Raw genomic sequence first — 22,934 nt, forward strand, 5'->3', positions numbered from 1 at the left:
TATAAAATAATAAAAGGATGGATATTCCTTTCTTAGCTATCTTTTGGTCCCTCGCTTTTTTTTTTTTTTTTTGCCTCCAAGGTTATTGCTGGGGCTCGGTGCCTGCACTATGAATCCACTGCTCCTGGAGGCCATTTTTTCCTTTTTGTTGCTCTTATTGTTGTAGCCTTGTTGTGGTTATTATTGTTGGTGGTGACGTTTGTTGTTGGATAGGACAGAGAAATGGAGAGAGGAGGGAAGACAGAGGGGGGAGAGAAAGAGAGACACCTGCAGACCTAAGTCACCGCCTGTGAAGCGACTCTCCTGCAGGTGGGGAGCCGGGAGCTCGAACGGGGATCCTTACGCGGGTCCTTGCGCTTTGCACCACACGTGCTTAACCCGCTGTGCTACCGCCCAACTCCCGGTCCCTTGTTTTTGTTTTCTGTTTCTAAAGTTCATCACCAACCTTGTACACCATTTTGAATTTTCATGACAGGAAAGCTGTTTCTTGAAATCATTTTCATTTTCCTTGCTTGTTGTTTCTATTAACTGGTTTTTTACTTGAACCTGTGAAAAACATGAATGCTACTATTTAGAATGAGATTCAGTTTCAAAAATGATTAAAAAAAAAAAAGTATCAAAGTAGATCCCAAATACATGTTTGTTCATTTAAGCTTGCTAAACTGTAAGCTTAGCATGCTCACCTGAGAAATAAAATTCTACTAAACATGTATATAAATCATGTAATTCCTCTTAACAGTAATTATATAGATTTGTATAAACATGTAGAACTGAGAAATACTCTGAGACTATCAAAGAAGTCTTTAATAAGCAGGTCACTTATGAATTGGTCTTAAGGATGAGTAAGAATTTGACTATTAAAAAAGTCATATATTGAGGGAGATCAAAATTTGAAGAGTAAGAAGTTAATATAGATATGGAAGAAAGGATTAGCAGGCAATTAGACTGCTGTAATACAAGCCCAGATTATAAAGGGTCTTGAAATAAGAAAACAACTCTATAGGAATCAGAGTTAATGGAGTTCTATAGCAGGCAAATGAGAAGATCCAAATTGGTTTCTGTTTGGTTTTTGAAGCAACGAGGTCTACCACATTAGCCTCAGGATGAGTTTTTATAGTTATTGCTGTTTATTATTATTCAGATAAAGAGGTAGAGAGATACACTACACTACCAGAGTTTTCTATGGTGCCACAGGACCTACTACGTGGTGCTGGGGCTCAAGCATAGGCCACATGACACAGCAAATGCTTTACCCAGTGAAGTCTCTCTCTCTGGTTGGATCAAATTTCTTTTATAACTTTAGCAGGAATCAGTTGAAAAAATTCTAAATGTGTGCTTCATCTAAACTGATGTACTATGGTGTAAAGTATATGTCAGATTTCAAAGAATTAGAACAACAAAAATAAAATGTAGTGTAGTTTTATCTCAACTGTTTTTCTCTTTAATGTAATGACACAAATATCAAATTAGGAGATGACTTATAGTATGTTTCTACAGACAGCACCTTATCTAAATACAACATAGGGACCTACAAAAAGTTAACAGTACAAGAAGGAAGCAAACCTTAAGGTATTTTGCAAAAGAAATAAGCAAAACTGAAAAAGGTAATAAAGAGGAAGGAAAAGAAAGAATAGAGAGAAGAAACCTCCCAGATGCTTCTTATTTAGCTAGTTAAGATATGGGAACATTAATAATTGGGCTGGGGGAGGGGGAAGGGAAATAAATGGGATGAGTTTTGAATTTGTTCATATTGAAATTCCTTTGTTATTCTAAGTAGAATAGTCCACCACGTGGTTGAAAAGACAAGCCTAGTTCTATGGAAAGATTTGGGCTAGTGACAGAATTGCTTCAATTTTGATTAGAACATCATACATTTATTTTATATTTTCTCCGAGATATATACTAATTTGCATGCATATACAAAATTACACAATTAAAAGCAAAGTCTTTTATTTTGTTTGTGGTGACACTAATCAAACCCAAAACCTCAAGGCATACACTCTGCTACTAGACTGAGCTACATTCCTGATCCCACAAAATCATTTTTTTTTAGTTTTTTAAAATACTTATTTTCTCTTTTGTTGCCCTTTTCTAAAAAAAGTCGTTGTAGTTATTATTATTGTGATTGATGTCGTCATTGTTGGATAGGACAGAGAGAAATAGTGAGAGGAGGGGCAGACAGAGAGGGGGAGAGAAAGATAGACACCTGCAGATGTGCTTCACCGCCTGTAAAGTGACTCCCCTGCAGGTGGGGAAAATCATTTTTTACACATGCCATTTGATTTGATTTTCACTCTCATTTATAAATTACGTCACTCAGACACATCCTGTATGTATCCTACAAATACCTACTCTGTGAATATCTATTGTGTAGTGGTCTGTATTGCTTCCATACTCCTTTGTATTCAGACAGACAGCAATAAAGGTTTCACAGATCTATAGCACTACATAGGAACAGCCTGTTCTTCCCATCAATGGCATCATGAAGATACATACTTTGTATTCCATTTATAGCTATGTATCACCAATGACTTGTTATTCATGCCAAGAAATCTTTCTCACACATTTAACTGTTTACTTCCTTATTTTTACTTTGTTACACAGAAATGTCCCATCTTCTAGCTACATGCCAAAATAAATGCAAATTTAAAGCATAATCATGATTCATAATTATAAGTAATATTAATAACATGTAAATATGCATGTCATGAGTGATTAGAGCTAAGCAGTATAATAAGACCGTATTTAAGGGTGTGGTCCGGGAGGTGGTGCAGAGGATAAAGCATTAGACCCTCAAGCATGAGGTCCCGAGTTTGATCCCCGGCAGCACATGTACCAGAGTGATGTCTGGTTCTTTCTCTCTCCTCCTATCTTTCTCATAAATAAATAAATAAAATCTTTAACAAACTAACTAACTGTACTGAGGGTTTCAGCCCCTACTTCACTGGAGGAAGCTTTGGTACTGTGCCATTTCCCTTCTCTGTCTGTCTGAAAAAGCAGAGTTGAGAAGTCCCAGCAATATCAACAAAAAAATGAGCTTGAAGTAATCTGCGCAGACATCTCAGTAGGCAGGGCACATGCTTTTATCTTGCAGCAGGTCTGAAGTTCAGTCCCCAGCACCACACAGATGGTGAAGTCATGCTTTGGGGGTCTTGGCCTCTCCCTCTCCTCCTTCCCTGTCTCTCCAGAATATAAAAATTAAGCCAGGGAGGCTACTTAGTTACACTGTGTTCTGAGTACACTACATAAAAAACTAAAATACGAAAATTTGCCCATTCTACCCTTGAAACTGAGAGGTCTTTCTAAAGATCTCCAGGAAGCACCATGTGCTCCCCAAATTTAAACTTTCAAGAGTGATACTGCTTATCACTTAAGAACAAAGATGCCATTTTATTTGTGTTGACTTGATCTTTTTAAAAAAATTTTATTTATTTTCCCTTTTGTTGCCTATTGTCTTTTTATTGTTGTTGTAGTTATTATTGTTGTTATTGATGTCGTTGTTGTTAGATAGGAGAGAGATGGGAAAGACAGAGAAGGGAAAGATAAGACACCTGTAGACCTGCTTCACAGCCTGTGAAGGGACTCCCCTGCAGGTGGGGAGCCGGGGGCTGGAACTCCCGTCCTTGCGCTTTGCGCCATGTGCACTTATTAACCCACTGCACTACCACCCGACTCCCTAACTTGCTCTTAATACTATGTTTTTCAGAAATCATATCTGTTATTTTACAATTACGTTTCCACAGGGGCTTGGTGTTTAAATCTAAAACTCCAATTTTCCAATGGAAAAAAAAAGTGTCCAAAGTATTTACTATCCAATTAATATGATTCTGAAATATAGAATTTCTCATGCTAAGTTTTCTAAAGGGTGGGGACTGATACTATAATGGTTATACAAAGAGGTTCTCATGCCTGAGGCTCTGAAGTTCCAGATTCAATCCCCTGTGTCACCATAAACCAGAGCTGAGTGGTGCCAAGGTAGGGGGAAAGTTTTCTAAAAATTCAATTTTTCATGATTAAAAATGGGATATGTGTGGAGGGTAGACAGCATAATGGTTATACAAAGAGACTCTCATGCCTTAGGCTCCAAAGTCCCAGGTTCAATCCCCCGTACCACCATAAACCAGAGCTGAACAGTGCTCTGGTAAAATATAATAAGATAAAATAAATAAAAATCTTTAAAAAAAAAAAACTGAATGTGAACCAGGGTGATAGCAGACTTTCATCTCTAAAGCACAAGAGGCCCCAGGGTCAGAGTCCACAGAGCTAAATAGTGCTCTGGTGCCTCTAAAACAGACACAAGGCAGGGGACGGGGCACAACACTGATTCAATGTGAAACTTCTTTTACAGTATTATAGATCCAGTACATTTTATTAAAAAAACAAAAAACATGTTACATGGGGTCCACTACAGATCTGTTTTCTTTAGGAGGCACAGAAAGAAGTCTAAGAATATCTATACCTATACAGAAAAGGCTGTATGATGATGCTGTGGAGGAATGCTGACCACATATTAGAATTCAAGCTGGACAATCCATTATATACTCATACTGGAGATAAATTAAAAAGAAATGATCTAATTAAGTTCACACAGTTCATGTTGTAAAATAAAATCCACACCTTACCTTAACACAACCTTCCAATGCACTGAACTTAAACACTGCCTGAAAAGGTTTTCGGTCAATAGGACATGAAGCCAGTGTCTGAAAATGATTAAAAATTACGATTTTACCAATGTTTCTTTACAACTAAAAAAATCAAACTACAGCAAACATTTTTATGACAGGTTCTCCTCTGTAACAAGAAACAACAGGAAACGAAAAAAGTGCCTTTCAAAAATAAAGGCGAAATACTTCCCATCTACATGATGCCAAAATAATAAAAGATTTGGGTTGAACAAGACATTAATAGCTCTGTTATCAAGATACTACCTACTAAGATCTGTTATCTAGCTGAGAAATCACTGGAGAGCTAAGCGCAATCAGTAGTTGCGTGCTCTGAAAACCGCGTGAGCAATTATAATTCAGCTGTAGAATGAAAGACTTAAGACAGGTCACTTACAGATCTCAACATTCTGTGACAATATGTCCCCCATCAAGTATTTGATACAATTGTACATCAGCAAGAACAAAACCTTTTAGAGATAAGAAGAAAACATTCCTGCACACTCCCTTAACCCTCTTAGATGCCCTCTCCAAAAGCAGCTTCTTATATTTTCTCTTTTGGAGACATCCAAAGCATTCTTTTTTAAAATAAAATAGAGCATGACTGATTTACATAAATAAATTTTGATTTTCCAAGATATATCTTAAATTGGTTTCTTTTGAGCTGCCCTGTTTGCAACATGGTAAGCTATAATACTGTTTTGATTTTATTTCTTTTTATGAGTTTAACCAAACATATTTTCACAATTTTAAAGACCAAAGTTCCTTTAAACTGCCTATTCATATCCTTTGCCTAACGTTTTATTAAGTTGCTGGTGTCCTTTATACTGATTATAGGAATCCTTTGCAGGGCAAGAAAAATTGTCCTCTGACCTCCGTGATTCTAAATCAACTTTATTGTGATGTAAATATGTTTCCAGCCTTTAAACATTTATATGCATCTTATAAGAGCTTCCCTGATAATACCATTAAATATTTGTACAAAAATGGGTCTATTATTATTTAAACATCAAGATGGAGTATGTCTTCTTCAATATGGAGAAGACTCTATAGCCTATGAAGGAAATACAAAAAGATATTAATACCTACAGTTACAAAAGTACAATAAGACTTAACAACTGTCTATAAAGACTACAAGATGGTAACAAAATCTCAACAAATTAGTTAACATTCTTCAGTGGAAAAAAGCTGGTTTGCCTTTCAGGACATCAGCACATATCAGATTTGCTTATATAAATGTGCAGGCAGATTAAATTATGTGTGGCCCTAGATGTCAGAACATATTTTCAAAAAGCTCTTGGGTTATTTTAGGAGTTAAATTTTTTACAGCTCTCCTGAAAACTGATTTTCCTTTTCCTGTTAAGTAGGCCTTGATAAAACCCTTTACCCACTTGCGAATTAGGAAAACTGTGACCTTACTATACATTAAATCAGTTCATACTGCGAAGAAACCAGCTCAGCCTACTTCTAAGTATTATGGATTTAGGATGCTATTACCTTCACTACAGAAAACTTGGCCTTAAGAAGCTTTGCTGCAAGTCGCAACCAAGCTATCCTCATCTTAAGCTATTCACATCTTTTTAATCATGCATTGCAAACAGCAATTTCAATTCAAAGAATTCAAAATGATAAGTTCTAGCTGTGATTAATACATTACCATTCACCATATGAAATATTTTAAGATTAGAGGTTATAGTGTTGCATTTATAATTCAAAGAAAATGAGTAAACTTGTTTTCACTAGATTCAAAATATATTACTTCTATCTTAAACTGCTATAAATGAAAGAATTGTTTCCAATTTTTAACTATTAAGGCATGTGAGGCTCTGAATTTACCTACTTTCAATCTTTATCCTTGTTCTTAACTTTGAGCAAGTTATATACCCTCTAAGTTTCCTCATGTGCAAACTGAGAATAACAGAACTTATATCTAAGGTTTTCATGCAAAGTAATGGCATTAATAACCTTAGAAGGGCGTGTGTGTGTCAAATACTAAGTACTCAGTAGAGTCTTCTAATCATCATCTAGTTCAACTGTTCTAACAAAGTTTGGCTTACACATATAATGCATATAGGCATAATTTCTTAAGATTTTTATTATCTGCAAAGTTTATAACAAGTGGAAATCTTTTGTTTTATACTATTTCAATTTATAACATTCAGATCCAAAGAAAGTCACTGTATTCAAGTAATTTACTTTATATGAGATACTTTCTTCCAAAAACTAAAATCATATAATCTCACTTTTTTTTTAACTGCCTCCAAGGTTATCACTGGGCTCAGTGCCACCACTCACAGAGGCTTTTCCCCCCTAATTTTTATTAGGACAGAGAGAAGTTGAGAGAGGACAGGGAGACAGAAAGAGAGAAAAGATAGACACACCTGCAGGCCTGCTTCACAGCTTATGAAGCAGACTCCCTGAAGGTGGGAAGTGGGGGCTCGAACCCAGGTCCTTGAGCTTGGTAATAATATGTGTGCTTAACCGAGTGTGCCACTGCACAGCCCTCTACAATGTCACTTTCTTTATTAACCTTCTTGTTGACATCTGCTAAAAGGCACTCTTTTGCTTATAAAGATCAAACTGACAGCTTTAATCTGAGCCTCTATTCTGATCTGTTTCAAATAATGGACTTCTAAGTAAGATTTTTGGCTTTGTTCTTTTTTATATATGCAAAATTGTCATAGATTTGTCTAAAGTTTCATTTGAGAAAAGGACTCCATTGCTATTATGAAAACAGAAAGAAAATAAAGTAATCAGAAAGCAACTATCATATAATCTTCACAATCTGTAGTATGCCTACAAATCTAAAGATAATCCAGCTAACTGCAGAAAATAAACTAACCCATTTTCTTTGGTTCAGGCTTAATCATTAGAATAGTTCCTTAAAACTAAATTATTCTCCCTAGTTAAGAAAACAAGCTATTGGTGGGGGTAGATAGTGTAATGGTTATGCAATGAGACTCTCACACCTAAGGCTCCAAAGTCCCAGGTTCAAGCCCCTGCACCATCATCCTCCAGAGCTGAGCAGTGCTCTGGTAAGGAGAAAAAAGAAAAAAGAAAAAGAAAAGAAAACAAGCTACTTAGAGCAGACAAAACATTTTTGCTATGACTCCTGAGAAATGACTTAGGACAGTTCAGCAAAGTACTTCAAAGGAACAGAAAAGAAACTGTTGTCTTCAGAGCATACATCAATAAACTAAGTGTGGCTAAATAGGAACAATGAAAGATAAATCAAAATCAAACATTCAACGGATTTGTAACTTTTGTTCATACAAATTTTAAGTGTAAGACTATTGTAACAGATGCCACGGTTCAAAGACACATCACTACTAGGTACTAAAACATAAAATACACATAATGGGATGAGCAAATACCTCTAATGAAAAAATTTTACACACAGGCCTTACAAAATGACTTGTTCTGGTCTAATTTTAAGACATTCCTAAAAGTGAGCCATCCTTTTATCCAGTTGATACCCTTCCAGAAAATTTCCAAAACTATTTTTCGCCACCAAGGTTATTGCTAGGGCTCAGTGGCTGCATATAACTCCACCATTTTATGGCCATTTCTTTTTAATAAAAGGTAAGACACAGGGATAGGAAGAGAGACAAAAGCACATAAAGACACTTACAATACTACTTCATAGCTTGTGAAGCTTCCCCTGTGAGGACAGAGACTAGTGGCTTAAGCCCAGGTCCTCCCAGATGGTAAGGTGGGCACTCTATCAGGTAAGCAACCACAGGCCCCTTCAAAAACCGTTAACCTTAGCTTTTAGAACATGTATCACTAAAATAACTATTCTTTTAAGTTCTGTAATTTTAAAAATTCCCATTTAAAACTATACAAAAAACTTAAATGTATTCTACTTAGGAAGATGATTTTCTTTTTGAAAAAACTTATCCCAACTTTTGTTTTCCTTATATACAAAATTAAACACCCTTATTTACCACTTTTATTCCTTATATAAAATTTAATTCCTTATACAAAATTTACCTATTTAAAGCAATATTTTTATTTCAATGTCTTTTAAAATATCTATTTTAATCCATTAATAATCAACACAACCAATATCACCATTCAACTTTGTGATATAGCTTTAAGATAGAATGTGATCACTTCTTTACAATGTTTAGGTGAATAACGGCAATAACAACAAAAAAAAAAGAGCATAATATGAATGCTCTGTACTAAGATTATATTCATTAAGGAATCTACTTTGATAGAAAAAAAAATCTTCCTGATGATTTCAGTAAAACATACCCTAGTATTCTGAAGCGTTGTAAATTCCCAGCTCAGACAAACCCATATTTAAATGTAAGAACAGGAAAACTTCCTTATTGGGGAATTCAGGATTCTTGATTTCTAATATGTCTTGCTTTCTGCTGCTGCTCTATCCTCAATCACATAGGCTGCCTACTGATAGCCCCTCCTAGAGAGAGAGAAGCAAGTGTTAAAGATAAATGCTTAAAAACTAAATTTCAGTACCTATGCTTAAATAGGCAGGTTTGTCTCTTCATGGGAAGCCCTAGTCCATCTGTCTTTTCTACTAATAAATAGAGCACATACATAAAATGACAGTCTAAAATAAAATAAAGATGATTTTAGAAATATTTTATACTGTTTAAAAATAAGGGAAGCAAACTGACATGAAGAACTTCCTAGTTCTGTATGTTGCAAACCCCATTAAAGACAAAACTCTTAAACTACTTCAAACATGAAATACTGGGCTGTTGAAAAGTCATGATACATTTTTGCACAGGTAGGTCATGACTTTTCCAATATCCCAGTATTTCTTAAGTCTTTGTGAATCCAAATGTTAAAAGTTTTAGCTGAATCAAAACCTGTCAACCAATGTGTGTAGAAGAGATATCTTTTTATCGATGGTGGATCATAATTACAGGTAGCTGTTACCATGACAGCTCTGTCAGATTGTTCTAATTATCTATTTTAAAAATGCAAACTAAGTCAAGAATATATGTGTGAATCTGAAACATAATTTAGATTAGATTGCAGTTTTAGTCACAGTACAGATAAAAAGCACCCAAGAATCTTCAGTGTATCAACTCTACATTTTCATCAGTTCAAATGTCTTCTTTTGTTTAGTTAAGAGATTTTTGGCTCTAATAATGACAGCAAATTGCTGTGTCTGTTTAGTTCAACACTTGATTTCTGTATCATTTTACATAGCCACACTTCTTAATTTGTTCTAATGTCCCTAAGGAAAGACAACTAAGCTAAGACCATGATGGCTACCACAGTGTTTCATTATTCTGAATCATTTTTCCCTAGGTTAAAATGGATTCTCTGAAATACTTAAGAAACTGTTAAGTTCCTTAATAGTTTAAACTATTACATGACTTCTGTCTAGAGTTAACAATAAAAATAAGTTTTCAAACTTAAAACTGTATGTGACTTGGAAGACAGGTACTTTAAAGAAATGAAAAATGTCAGAAATATGTCCTAAATAAAGTTGGCTTTCTTCAATACCTATAGTACTAAGGTGGACCAAAATAAAAAAAAGAAGTTACTTTTGGTTCTTGTTATCAGCTCTAAATTAAGTGAATCTTGAGTGCAAAACTCTGAAAGCACAGCTGAATTTCTAAAAGATATGACTAAATTAGGAATGATCCTGAATATATTTAGTACTATTTTCTTAATATAAAGATTTCCAACTGCTTGTAGTATTTCATTTTGACATCTAACACCCTGCTAAAAGTGAACACTGATAAAATTATAAATGGGGGGGGGGGCTGGGTGGTAGCGCAGCATGTTAAGCACACATGGCACGAAGTACAAGGACCGGCATAAGGATCCCGGTTCCAGCCCCCAGCTCCCCACCTGCAGGGGAGTCACTTCACAAGCAGTGAAGCAGGTCTATAGGTATCTTTCTCTGCCCCTTTCTGTCTTCCCCTCCTCTCTCAATTTGTATCCTATCCAACAACTATAACAGTAGCAGTAACAACAACAATGGAAAAAAGATGGCCACCAGAAGCAGTGGATTCATAGTACAGGCACAAAGCCCTGGAGGAAAAAAAAAAAAAGATAAAATTTTAAATTGTAGAACAATTTTTTTCAGTTTTTATTAATTTCAGGCTATTCCTTGAAGTACTTAAAAAAAAAAGTAGGAGTTCCCAATCAGTGTCCTGAATAGCAAACAAAAATTAACATAGTGACTTACATAAGCAAATATACAAGAAATCCTTAGCATAGGCACTAACTAATAAAAAGATTACTTGAGCCCCAGTTCCCCACCAGCAGGGGGTTACTTCGCAAGTGGTGAAGCAGGTCTGCAGATGTCTTTCTCTCCTCCTCTCTCAATTTCTCTGTCCTATCCAACAACAGCAACTATGACAACAATAACAACTACAACAAGCACAACAAGAGCAACAGAATGGGAAAAAATAGCCTCCAGGAGCAGTGGATTCATAGTACAGGCACTGAGTCCCAGTGATAACCCTGGAGGCAAAAAAAAAAAAGACAAGAATACTGGGGTTGGGCTTTAGTGCAGAGGGTTAAGTGCACTTGAGGCAAAGCCCAAGGACTGGCTCAAGGTTCCAACCCCAGTTCCCCATCTGTGGGGGTAGGGGGTGGCCATCACTTCTCAAGTGGTGAAGCAGGTCTGCAGGTGTCTATCTCCCCCACTTCCCTTCCTCTCTCGATTTCTCTCTCTCCTATCCAACAGCTACGACAGCAATAACAACAATAACAACAACGATAAACAACAAGGGCAACAAAAAAGGAAAATAGCTTCCAGGAGGAGTGCAGGCACCAAGCCCCAGCAATGACCCTGGAGGCGAAAAAAAAAAAAAAAAAAGACAAGATTGCTCATAATCTTGCAATCTCAAGTGAACTGCATTATCTCTTTCAAAACAGACGGGGGCTACATAAGAGGAGCGATCATTATTGATAGCCGTTAATAAAAAAAAAAAACATTGAATCTGATTCTATCTGACAAAGCACTTATGTTTCAAAACAATCTTTTTATAACTAAAATATGCCTACTAGCTCTCGACAATCCCATCAATGTGCTTTGGAACTCTGCTTCCCCAGAGCCCTTCCCCACTAGGGAGTGAGACAGGTTGGGAGTACGGATCGACCTGTCAACGCCCATGTTCAGTGGGGAAGCAATTACAGAAGCTAGATCTTCAACCTTCTGCATCCCACAATGCTCTTGGGTCCATACTCCCAGAGGGGTAAAGAATAAGAAAGCTATCAGGAGAAGGGATAGGATGGGATACAGAGTTCTGGTGGTGGGAACTGAGCGAAGTTGTACCCCTCTTATCCTACGGTTTTGTCAGTTTCCTTTTTATAAATAAAAAAAATTTTAAAAACCAATCTTTTATCATATTAATGATTTTTTACTAGAAATTTAGTTAAAATTCAAGTGATTTTGTTAACCAATATTCATTTATTACTAAATTTTTGACAGTGGGTTAACTGACAGTTGCCATTCTCACTAAGGACAGTGAAATAAATCAGAATATTCTATCTGGGGTCCTGGAAATAGCTCGACAGTAGAGTGCATGCCTTCTATATATGAAACCCTGGCCTTGATTCCCTGCATCTTATGAGAGCACCATGGACAGTACCAAGAACAAAAAATAGTGGAGTTCCATAGATGGTAAAATGCCCTTTCATGCTTTTTCCTAGCCCATCCCAACCCTCCTAGCATCTCATTCTGTTAAAAAATAGGACCCAGAAAAAACAGTTCAGTAGTATTACACATGTGAGAGCCTGATTTTGCTCCCCTGAACAATGCACTTAAAAAAAGTACTTATTCTTTGAAGGTTAATAACTTTTCTTGTAATTCTTTCTCTTCACAATATAAACCCCAAAAAGCACCTTTAAAAATCTATTTTGCTTCAACAAATTTCTTACATACAAGAAATATACACAAAAGAAAAATACTGAAATATATTGATTGCAACATTATGTATACTAACTAGTATTTTCTATTTAAAAAATCAAATATTGAATTTGGAGAGACAGAGAGTGATGGGGAGGTAGAGACATGTGTGGCCTAGGTTCAAGACATGGAAGTACCATGAAGGGAGAAGTTCCCAGTGCTTTAGTGCCTCTGTGGATATCTGAATGAAAAAGTGGTCTGGTAGTGGTAAAATTACACAGTGTAAGATGTTAGCTCTGCGAAAACAAATAAGCCAAGAAATAAAACTGAACAAGAGTTTAAAACAACAACATTTAGTATTTTCTAGCAGTATGCAATGTGCAGCCTACAAGTAGTGCTTCATTTCTTGATGCAGATCTTGACAGAAATTTCAAGCATATATAATAATGAAGCCTGAGAAAGAGTGAAGAATTTTGTGTATTTTGCATAGTCTTATTTACCTAGAGAAAACCACTCAAATTATATTGATCTTATAAAAAGGACTAGATTAAAGTTTTCCGCCCATCCAGTAATGTTACTTCTTCACTGGAAGCAAAATCTATCATTAAAATATTTAACATGTGAAATTTCTAGTTGGGTAGGAGAGAAAAATATGCGTCTGTATTTCATTAGTCAATATCTTCCAAGCACATAGAGACTTATCATATTAACTCTGCAAAACTCAAGATGCTTTCTCCCAGGATGTATTTTTATCTATCCTCAATTCCTTCATGCCAAAGGACAGTTTAGGTTTTAATGAAGTTAAAAATGCTTCCAAGTATACTATTATGAATTCAACTGGTATGAGAAGTAACTTGGTCAAGGAGATAGTAGTTACAATCCACTTTCCATACCATCAATGAAAATGGAAGCAAAGTAGTTTTTACTTTGCCAACACTTATTATGTAGTAATTATAATGTGCTTAGAGACATCAAACAACCTGAATGAAGCTAATGCTAACAAAAATTTTGAGATGTATCTCCTTTACTAGCTTTTATATAGTGGCAAAGTGCTAACTCAAGCAATATAGCAAGATTGGCAAGGTTAGTATGACAAAATATTATTTCACAATTCATAGCAATGGAGATTTTAGTGAATATTCGAAGTATCAGTACCATAATTGACTTAGTTCACACTGATCAGCATAATGTATCAAAAGTTCATTGTCTTATTTCTTAACCAGTATCTATAAAGAAATTCAGTAAAATCTAACTCAATGAAATTAGTCTATAGAAATTAGGAAATGTAGCTCTAAATTCACTATTGTCTCTTAAACTATGTGGTCTTAGGACACAGAATCCAGGTAAAACCACACCATTACATCTGTTCTGGTTATCCCGAGAGACTGATTAAAAAGAAGAAATCAAGTAATGTGTGTGTGTGTGTGTGTGTGTGTGTGTGTGTCTGTACTTTCTCTGAAAAACAGAAAACACAAAGCAAAGTTATTAGTAATGGTAAATAGATACCCCATTGAAGATAAGCTATTAAATTTCCACCAAAAAAATTCTTAATTTGTTATCCCTTAAAGTTACTTTGAAAAGGCATGCATTTATTAAAATTTAGTTATAAAAGAATTTAGAAGTCTAGTATAAGGAAATCATAAAGTAATATACTGACAGATTTGAATACAGAGAAATTTATCCAGAGAAAATAAATAAAACACATATCTGAAATGCAGTATCAACTGTTTCAGTGAAAGGAAATCATACTAAGGAATTATAATACAGTTACATGTAATACTTAATTCTCAGACTTACCTCTGCCCACTTAAGAATACAGGTCATGCAAAAGGCATGATTACAGCTTTCTGGAAAACCAACTTCTTTCTCTAATAGGCAATTAAGACATATTGGGCATCTGTCAGCTTCACTATACAACAAGCCACTGGTAGTAGTATTGTCTTTGTTTTCTTTGCCTATAAAGTAAAGAAGTCATAAATGCTTTCAAGTTCTCCAGTCCAATGACTTAATGTTTGTGGCAACATGATGGACTAAGACGCTCTAAAAAGGGCCTCCTTCTTAAGTAGTTACAATGCAATCACATCTTAGATAAATACAATGAACATTTTCCTTGAGTTCAATAACCCCAACATTTGCTGACTTATATACTTTTATAGATTTTTTTTTCAAAGTTAAAACATCTCCCATTCAAATCTACCCATCCGGTTTAGTTGCATGTAATTCAATTAGTATCACAATTGTTAAGTTTGTTCATATCCCCAGTGCTCATAGCACCAGTTTGTAACAGTCCAAATTTGGATGCAACCCAGATGCCCAAGGACAGATGAATGGCGAAGGAAGTTCCAGTACATATACACAATGGGGAATGCCAAAAATGATGAGATCATCTCCTTTGTAATATTGGGGTCTGAACCCAAAGGCATGTTGAGTGAGACAAGACAAAAAGAGAAAGACCAATATGATCTCACTTTAGGTGGAACTTAAGAACAAAGAATAATAAGGGAAAACGCAAGATGAAACTTGGACTAGGTGTGGTGTATTGCACCAAAGCAAGGGACTCTGGGGAAGAATGGGAAGGGAAGGCTAAAGGGACATTGGGGTCCTATTGTGTCTCCTAGACACCAATCAATGGGAGATGAGAGGCTCTGCCTATGTACTAAGTACTATACTGCAAACCATTAACCCCTAGTAAGTAAGAAATAAATAAAGTATGAATCCCAAGTTCAATCCATGGCACCACATGTGCCAGAATGATACTCTGGTTCAGTCTCTCATGTTAATAAATACATAAATCTTAAAAAGAAGGAAAAACTCTGCCAGTTCACATGTTTAATGGTGTGCATATTTGGGATAAAATCCTATAGATGGAATACTAGGTCAATCTGTACATATATTTGCAATATGAACAGATACTGTTAAATCATACCCCTAATGTTTTGTTTGTACTAATTTAAATGCCACCAGCAATGTATCAGCACACAAAAGTAGGCATCACAATTGGCTTATTAGTTTAAAAAAAAGAGAAAGAAAGAAAAGAAGGTAGGGAGGGAGGGAAAAGGAACTCCAAGATTCAATATTTGAAAAACAGTGACAAAGGAGCTGATTTAGTGAGCAAAACACAGGATTTGCACGTGTGGAATCCCGAGCTGTAGCCAGCTATGCATACACTGGAATGAAAGGGTGCTCTAGTGTCTCTGTCTCTCTCTCATAAAATAATTAAATCTTAAAATATATGATGTTTTATAAATTATCAGTCAGGTGAAATGTGTAGGTATGCATGAAACGAAGGCAAAAGCTAGGACTATCTTGGGAATAAATATTCATCTACTGTTCATACCCGGAAACTAACCTTTTTTTTTTTTTTTTGTAGCATGTGTTTCTTTTCCTTTCTTTTCTTTTTATTATCTTTATTTATTTACTGGATAGAGACAGCCAGAAATCAAGAGGAAAGGGTGGGATAGAAAGGAAGAGAGAAAGAGACCCCTGCAGCCCTGCTTCACCACTCCTGTAGCTTTCCCCCTGCAGGTGGGGCGCAGGGGCTCGAACCTGGGGCCTTGTGTATTTTTTTTGGGGGGAGGGTTCCTGTGTATTGTGACATGTGTGTTCAACCAGGTGCACCACCACCTAACCCCTCTTTCTTTCTTTAATGAGGGATTAATGTTTTACAGTCGACAGTAAATACAATATTTTGTACCTGTATAACATTTCCCATTTTAGAAACTAACTCTTAAAAGCAACCCAGGTAGGGGGACTAATCCTGAGAGACAAACACTTAGATTAGGCTTTGTACTGAACTAAAGTTATTCCAGCATAAATAAATATAATAATGAACAATATATATATATATATATGCCCTCTGAATAAAAATATATTTAATGCAGGCACCCAGAAGTCAACATTTTATGGATTTAACATATCAAACACTATAGTACATACAAAAATAAACTGAGTATGAGATATATACGAAAATAAGAGAGGGTGCCGGCAGTAGTGCAGCAGGTTATGCGCACGTGGCACAAAGTGCAAGGCTCAGCATAAGGATCCTGGTTCAAGCCCCTGGCTCCCCACCACTTCACAAGTGGTAAAGCAGGTGTGCAGGTGTCTGTCTATCTCTCCCCCTCTCTGCATTTCTCTGTCCTATCTAACAAGGACGACATCAATAACAACACAATAACAACTACTACAACAATAAAAAAAAGACAACAAAAGGGAAATAAATTTTTTTTTAAATAAGTGAATAAGCAAAAAAGAACTTTAAAGATCAAAACAAAGTTTTACAGCGCTGGAACCTCTGGGGAGTGGCTGGTTTTCCTTCATGTTTCTCTCGAGCCAAAACATTTGATACTGCATCTGCTGATCTCAGTTAATCAGTTAACCAGTACCACCTCAACGTGTTTCACTTGGGACTGTATCCAGAGCGCCAGGCACAGGATGTCAACCCTTCAGCTCCACTACTCTGCCACCAAGTTGCAAATGCTAGGTCACCATGTGTCCTGGAACCTCACCCCTCCAGAGCCCAGTCCCACTACCGAAAGAGACAGGCTGGAAGTACGGAACAACCTCCCAACACCCATGTTCAGCAGGGAAGCAATTAAAGAAGCCAGATCTTCCACCTTCTGCATCCCATAATAGCCCTGGTTCTATACTCCCGGAGGGATAGTGAATAGAAAAGCTATCAGGGGAGGGGATAGGATGTGGAACTCTGGCGCTGTGAATGGTATGGAATTGTACCCCTCTTATCCTATGGTCTTGTCGATCATTGTTAAATCAATTAGGGGGGGAAAAAAGATTCTAAAGGAAGAAAGAAAGAGGAGGTTGAAAGGGCTTGGGGGGATCCAGTGACAAACTGGAGGGGGATGTGGTGTGGTGACACCTGACGTGGGGTGATTCGGCATCAGTCTTGTAAATCAGTAATTCCCCTCAACAAAGTGACCTTTGAAAAAACAAGGTGGGGGCTGGGAGGCAGTGCAGCAGGTTAAGCGCACACAAGGATCGCGGTTGAAGCCCCCGATACCTACCTGCAGGGCGGTCGCTTCACAGGCAACCTTTCCCCCTGTCTTCCCCTCCTCTCTCAATTTCTCTCTGCCCTATCCAACAAGAACGACAGCAATAACAACAATGATAACAAGGATAAACAAGGGCATGGTCCCGGAGACGGCCCAGCTGATAAACCATTGGATTCTCAAACATGAGGTCCCCAGAACATATACCAGAATGACGTCTGGTTCATAACTCTGTCTCCTATCTTTCTCATGAATAAGTTAATGAACTCTTTAAAAAATAAAATAAAATAAAATAAAATAAAATAAACAATGGCAACAAAATGGAAAAAATGGCCTCCAGGAGCAGTGGCACGGAAGCAGGCACCCAGCCCCAGCGATAACCCTGGAGGCAAAACAAACAAAAAGGAAAAAAATCTCAGATGGGACTGACATTAAGACTGCATAAAAACTTCTAGATAGACAGTACAAAAGACAACCAGGGCACCACTGGAAATCTTCAAATTGATAGGAGAAAAACAAAACCTATCAGTCCAAAATTGCGTATCTATCTTTGAATAGTTTAAAAAAATAAAAAATATACAAAAGCTAATAGTTTATCACTAATAGATGTTCACTACAGAAGGTAAGCTGGCTTTTTTTATAGGAAGAAATAAAGAAATGGAGAAATGTTAATTTTATAAGCAAGGAAATTATTTTTTTTTAAATGCCTCCAGGGTTATCACTGGGGCACTACAAACCTGCTGCTCCTGGAAGCCATTTTTCCCACTTTGTTGCCCTTGTTATTATTGTTATTGCTGTTGTCTGGACAAGACAGAAATAGAGGGGAGACAGAGAGGGGGAAAGACAGATATCTGTAGACCTGCTTCATCACTAGAGAAGTGACCCCCCTGCAGGTGGGGAGCCAGGGGCTCAAACTAGGATCTTTATGGTGGTCCATCAGCTTTGTGCCATGTGCACTGAACCCGCTATTAAAATTTAAAAAGACACTAGAAAAAGCATGTAATTTCTAAATCAATACGGAGCAAAACTTCAACAACCTGTGCATTCTTGTTCAAGCAAGTTACTACAAACGTAAGACTAAACAGAAAAACTAGTCATGGTATTCTGAAATAAATACAAATGAGCTATTTGGAACACTGATTTTTAACATACAAGTTTTACAAACATTACCTTCCATATCTTCAGACTCCTGATATCCCATATTTAAGGTATAGACATTTTTCTTCTTCATTTCTCCTTGAAACGGGATTTCCTACAGGATGAATTATAACAGAGAAGTTTATGCTTGCCTCCTCCCAATAAAATCAATTTAAAAAAAAATTCAGAACTATAAGAAATTATTCTACACATTAAAAAAGTACACACAGTGTAAGTCAAGGCAGTAAATTCTAGATAACCCAGTATTTTTACATTCTTTGCCACCAATAAGCACACAGTTATTTCTGAAAGAAAGTCTTACATAGGTATTAAACAACAAAGATTTTAAGATGATAAATTATGTGGCACCCATAAATACAACCTGAGCTTAGGGCAAAGACATGAAATCTGAATGAAGTTTTCATTGGAGGTAATGGATTATGTGTGGTGGAGAGTTCATGGCACTGAAGAGGTAACACAGCATGAAGGAATAAGTTAACATTTATCTAACCTAGGTCAATCTACCCACAGGAAAGTGAGTGAAAGTGTACGTGAGTTGTGTGCTGAGGATGTGCATGTAAGCCAAGACGCTCCTCAGGATAAAATGGTGATAGCTGGAGACAGGTACAAAAATAGTGTTAGTCAAGAAAAGCAAATTTACAAGGTAAATTTTTATTTTATGTATGAAAAAACTTTTAATTAACTTTAGAATTCTTTCTTGAATTGATATAATTTACATGATTGCAATAAATTATTCAAATAAATCTGGAATAGCTAAGCAAAAGGAACCTCCAATTGCATCAGTTATAATTTGCATTTATAAACATATATAAAGTACCATTCACATCTTAAATAATTTGCAATGTTAGTCTTAATACTAAAGGTATGTATCATGTCCAAGAAAATTCTCTATTAGGTTAAGTAAGGGGGATTAAGAAGCCTGTACTTTGACCCAAACACCAACCGTAAAGCAGGAGATAACATTAAAAAAGAGAGAGAGAGAGAGAGAATGATATAAAGGTCTTAATGAATTAAAAATTATAAAAGTATTGATTAGAGTTACTTTTTAAAAAGGTTAATTCAATCACAGTTTGCTTTTAAAAGAGAATGTCAAAAAAAAAGAAGAAAAATTCCCAATAAGTCTTTATTTTTAAGATTTGTTTTAGTTCTGGTGATTTCTTTAGAAAAAAAAAATAACAAAATGGCAAGTATCCAAGGGTATAGTGACAGCCTTGGAAGCCATGTAATATGCAGAAAGGAATAAGGAAAGGAATAGAGCTTACCAAGCTAGCAGTTACCTTCAAATGAAATGGGCTATTTGAAATGAGGTAAACAATGAAAGTATTCAAGCGTAAGTCCAATGACCTCTTTTGGAATTATTTTTTAATTTGAATATTTGAGTACTATAGTTACACTATCAGGCAATGCTATAAGTACAGGACTGAGCATGACAGAAATTCCTGCCTATACATTCTAGAGAGGAAAAGCTAAGTGAAACAAAATTTTATGGTACATGCTGAGAAGTGCTATGAAGAATAAAACACCACAACCATGAAATAAAACATACAATACTGTGGTGAGTAGGTGAGAAAGTAGAGAAGCTATTAATTTCATTCAGTGCAAAGTTGTTCTGATTATGTGACATTTTAACTAGCAACCTGAAAGAAGCAAGGACAAGAACTAAGTGGACATCTAGAGGGACTGCTCATTATGCTGAAAGAATAGCAAATAGGAAAGTCAAAAGTCATAAAAAGGAGGCATGTCTGCTGTGTTCAAGTTACAAAGATACAAGGGTAGCAGAGAAAAAGTAGTATTATGAGTCACCAAGGAACAGATTCAGAAGGCCAACAGACATGAAAAATGCTCCAAGTCACTTATTGTCAGAGAAATGTAAATAAAGACAACAATAAGATACCACTTCAAAAGGTAACAGCAACAAATGCTGGAGAGGTTGTGGGGACAAAGGAACCCTCCTGCAATGCTGGTGGGAATGTAAATTGGTCCAACCCATGTGGAGAGCAGTCTGGAGAACTCTTAGAAGGCTAGAAGTGGACCTACCCTATGATCCTGCAATTCCTTTCCTGGGGATAAATCCTAAGGAACCAAACACACCCATCCAAAAAGATCTTTGTACACCTATATTTATAGCAGCACAATTTGTAATAGCCAAAACCTGGAAATCCAGGCATCCAACAACAGATGAGTGGCTGAGAAAGCTATGATATATATAATACTACTCAACTGTTACGAATTCAACTTCATCTCATTTTGGATGGAGCTTGAAGGAATCATGTTAACTGAGATAAGCCAGTGTTGGTATGCTTCTAAAAACCCCTTCTGTTTCATTAGTTTAATCCCCCCTGCTTAACACTATTCTATTTACACTTCATTCTATTTACATAACCACTATTAACAAGCACCACCCTCCCTCCAGGGCATTGGTGGTTCAGTGATAGAATTCTTGCCTGCTCCGCCCCCTCTCCTTGTCATACCCTGATTTTCACCAGTCACTGGCGACCCAGATGTGGCTGACCATCTCATTGCCTCCCTGGATGCAGCACACCAAGCCCGCTGGCAACAACTCACGGAAAGTCTGAATTTCACCCACTCAAGTAGGAAGGCCTGGAAGCTTCTTCACAGACTGGGTGCCGGTAGCCAACCCCCTCCCGTCTCCCATCCTCCCGTATCTCCAAACTCAATGGCAAGTCACCTAACTCAAGTTGGACGTGCTAAGATCGACCCAGTCTGGAAAAGAGAAATTTCCCATGAGTGGTCATCCCACTTCCGGTTATCTTGTCCATCTCCAAAACTCTCTCCCTTTACACTGTCTGAACTGGAAGACGCTTTGAAGAGGGTTAAACCGGGAACAGCTGCTGGCTATGATACCATCACCCCAGAACTCATTCTTAACCTGGGTCCCGCGGCAAAGAAGTGGCTCACTTCATTCCTGTCCCACATCTTGGAATCTGAGTCTATGCCCAAAGTTTGGCGTCGTGCGAAGATTATAGCGGTTTTGAAACCAAAGAAAGACCCAACACTGGTCGCCAGCTATAGGCCAATTTCTCTCCTCTCCGTGTGTTATAAACTCCTTGAGAGGCTGCTTCTGTCATGTATTTCTCATCTTACAGAGAAATTCCTATCACCCGCCCAAGCTGGTTTCCGCTCAGGAAGATCTACCTGCGAGCAAGCCCTGGCCCTCTCAACTTACATTGAAAATGGATTCCAGAAGAATTTAAAGACGGGTGCTGTCTTTGTTGATCTCACAGCAGCCTATGACACGGTCTGGCACCGTGGTCTCCTCCTGGTCAAGATCTCAAGATGCCTGCCTCCATGGGTGGCCAACACTATATCGTTTCTTCTCCAAAACAGAAGATTCCGGGTACATCTGGGTGACAAGTCTAGGAGATGGAGACTTGTCTCAAGTGGCCTCCCCCAGGGCTCTGTTCTGGCTCCTACGCTATTTAATGTTTACATCAATGACCTCCCAGAAACTTCTTCAAGGAAGTTCATCTACGCCGATGACATCTGCTGTGCAACTCAGGCATCAAAGTTCAACATCCTCAAGGAAACACTCACGAAAGACATCTCTGATATCTGATTACTGTAAAAAATGGCGACTAATCCCTAGCACTGCAAAAACGGTATCATCTGTTTTCTATCTACACCATGCCTCGGCCTCGCGTGAGCTTAATGTGCAGCTTGACGATACGAGAATCCGGCATGAAGCCCAGCCAGTCTATCTTGGCGTTACTCTCGATCGCACTCTGTCATTTCACGAACATCTCATAAAAACTGCAGCAAAGGTGGGCGCGAGTGCTTCCACACTACGATCATCATCTCTGGCATTATGCTATTCCACTGCAGAATACTGTGCCCCAGTATGGTTCCGTAGCCTCCATGTCCACTTGGTTGATTCCAAATTATATTCCTCCATGAGGATAATTTCTGGAACCATCCGTTCCACCCCGGTTCCATGGCTGCCAGTTCTTAGCAACATCGCCCCGCCAGATATTCGTCGGGATGCGGCATCATCTAAGTTCATTTCCCACGTCTACGCTCGACCCGACCTGCCAATATACGCGGATATCTTCGCCCACCCTGTCCAATGCTTGACGTCTCGTCACCCAATCTGGTCCCCTACACCTACACTGAACTTCTCTGTTCCAGACTCTTGGAAACAGAGTTGGCAGTCAGCTGAGGTAAAGAACAAACACCTCATCACAGACCCCTGCAAGCGTCAACCCGGCTTTGAGGCTTTGACCTAGCACGTTATGATTGGGCCCTCCT

General features: G+C 37.4%; 1 protein-coding gene across 2 annotated transcripts in view; it reads right to left on the reverse strand.

Annotated features, from left to right (window-relative positions):
• Window positions 1-18,783, reverse strand: part of SCAF11 (SR-related CTD associated factor 11) — a 40,230-nt gene extending 21,447 nt beyond the window's left edge. For both annotated transcript variants that reach the window (XM_016188841.2, XM_007524639.3), the window contains exons 1-4: window positions 18,681-18,783; window positions 14,305-14,462; window positions 4,623-4,700; window positions 446-546 (exon numbers count right to left, since the gene is read on the reverse strand). In XM_016188841.2, coding sequence (XP_016044327.1) covers window positions 446-546; window positions 4,623-4,700; window positions 14,305-14,462; window positions 18,681-18,741 — 398 coding nt within the window. In that variant the 5' untranslated portion in view covers window positions 18,742-18,783. The remainder of the gene's footprint in view (window positions 1-445; window positions 547-4,622; window positions 4,701-14,304; window positions 14,463-18,680) is intronic.
• Between the last annotated feature and the right edge of the window lie 4,151 nt (window positions 18,784-22,934).

This window comes from Erinaceus europaeus, chromosome 5, assembly GCF_950295315.1.
Source record: "Erinaceus europaeus chromosome 5, mEriEur2.1, whole genome shotgun sequence".
Lineage (NCBI taxonomy): Eukaryota > Metazoa > Chordata > Mammalia > Eulipotyphla > Erinaceidae > Erinaceus > Erinaceus europaeus.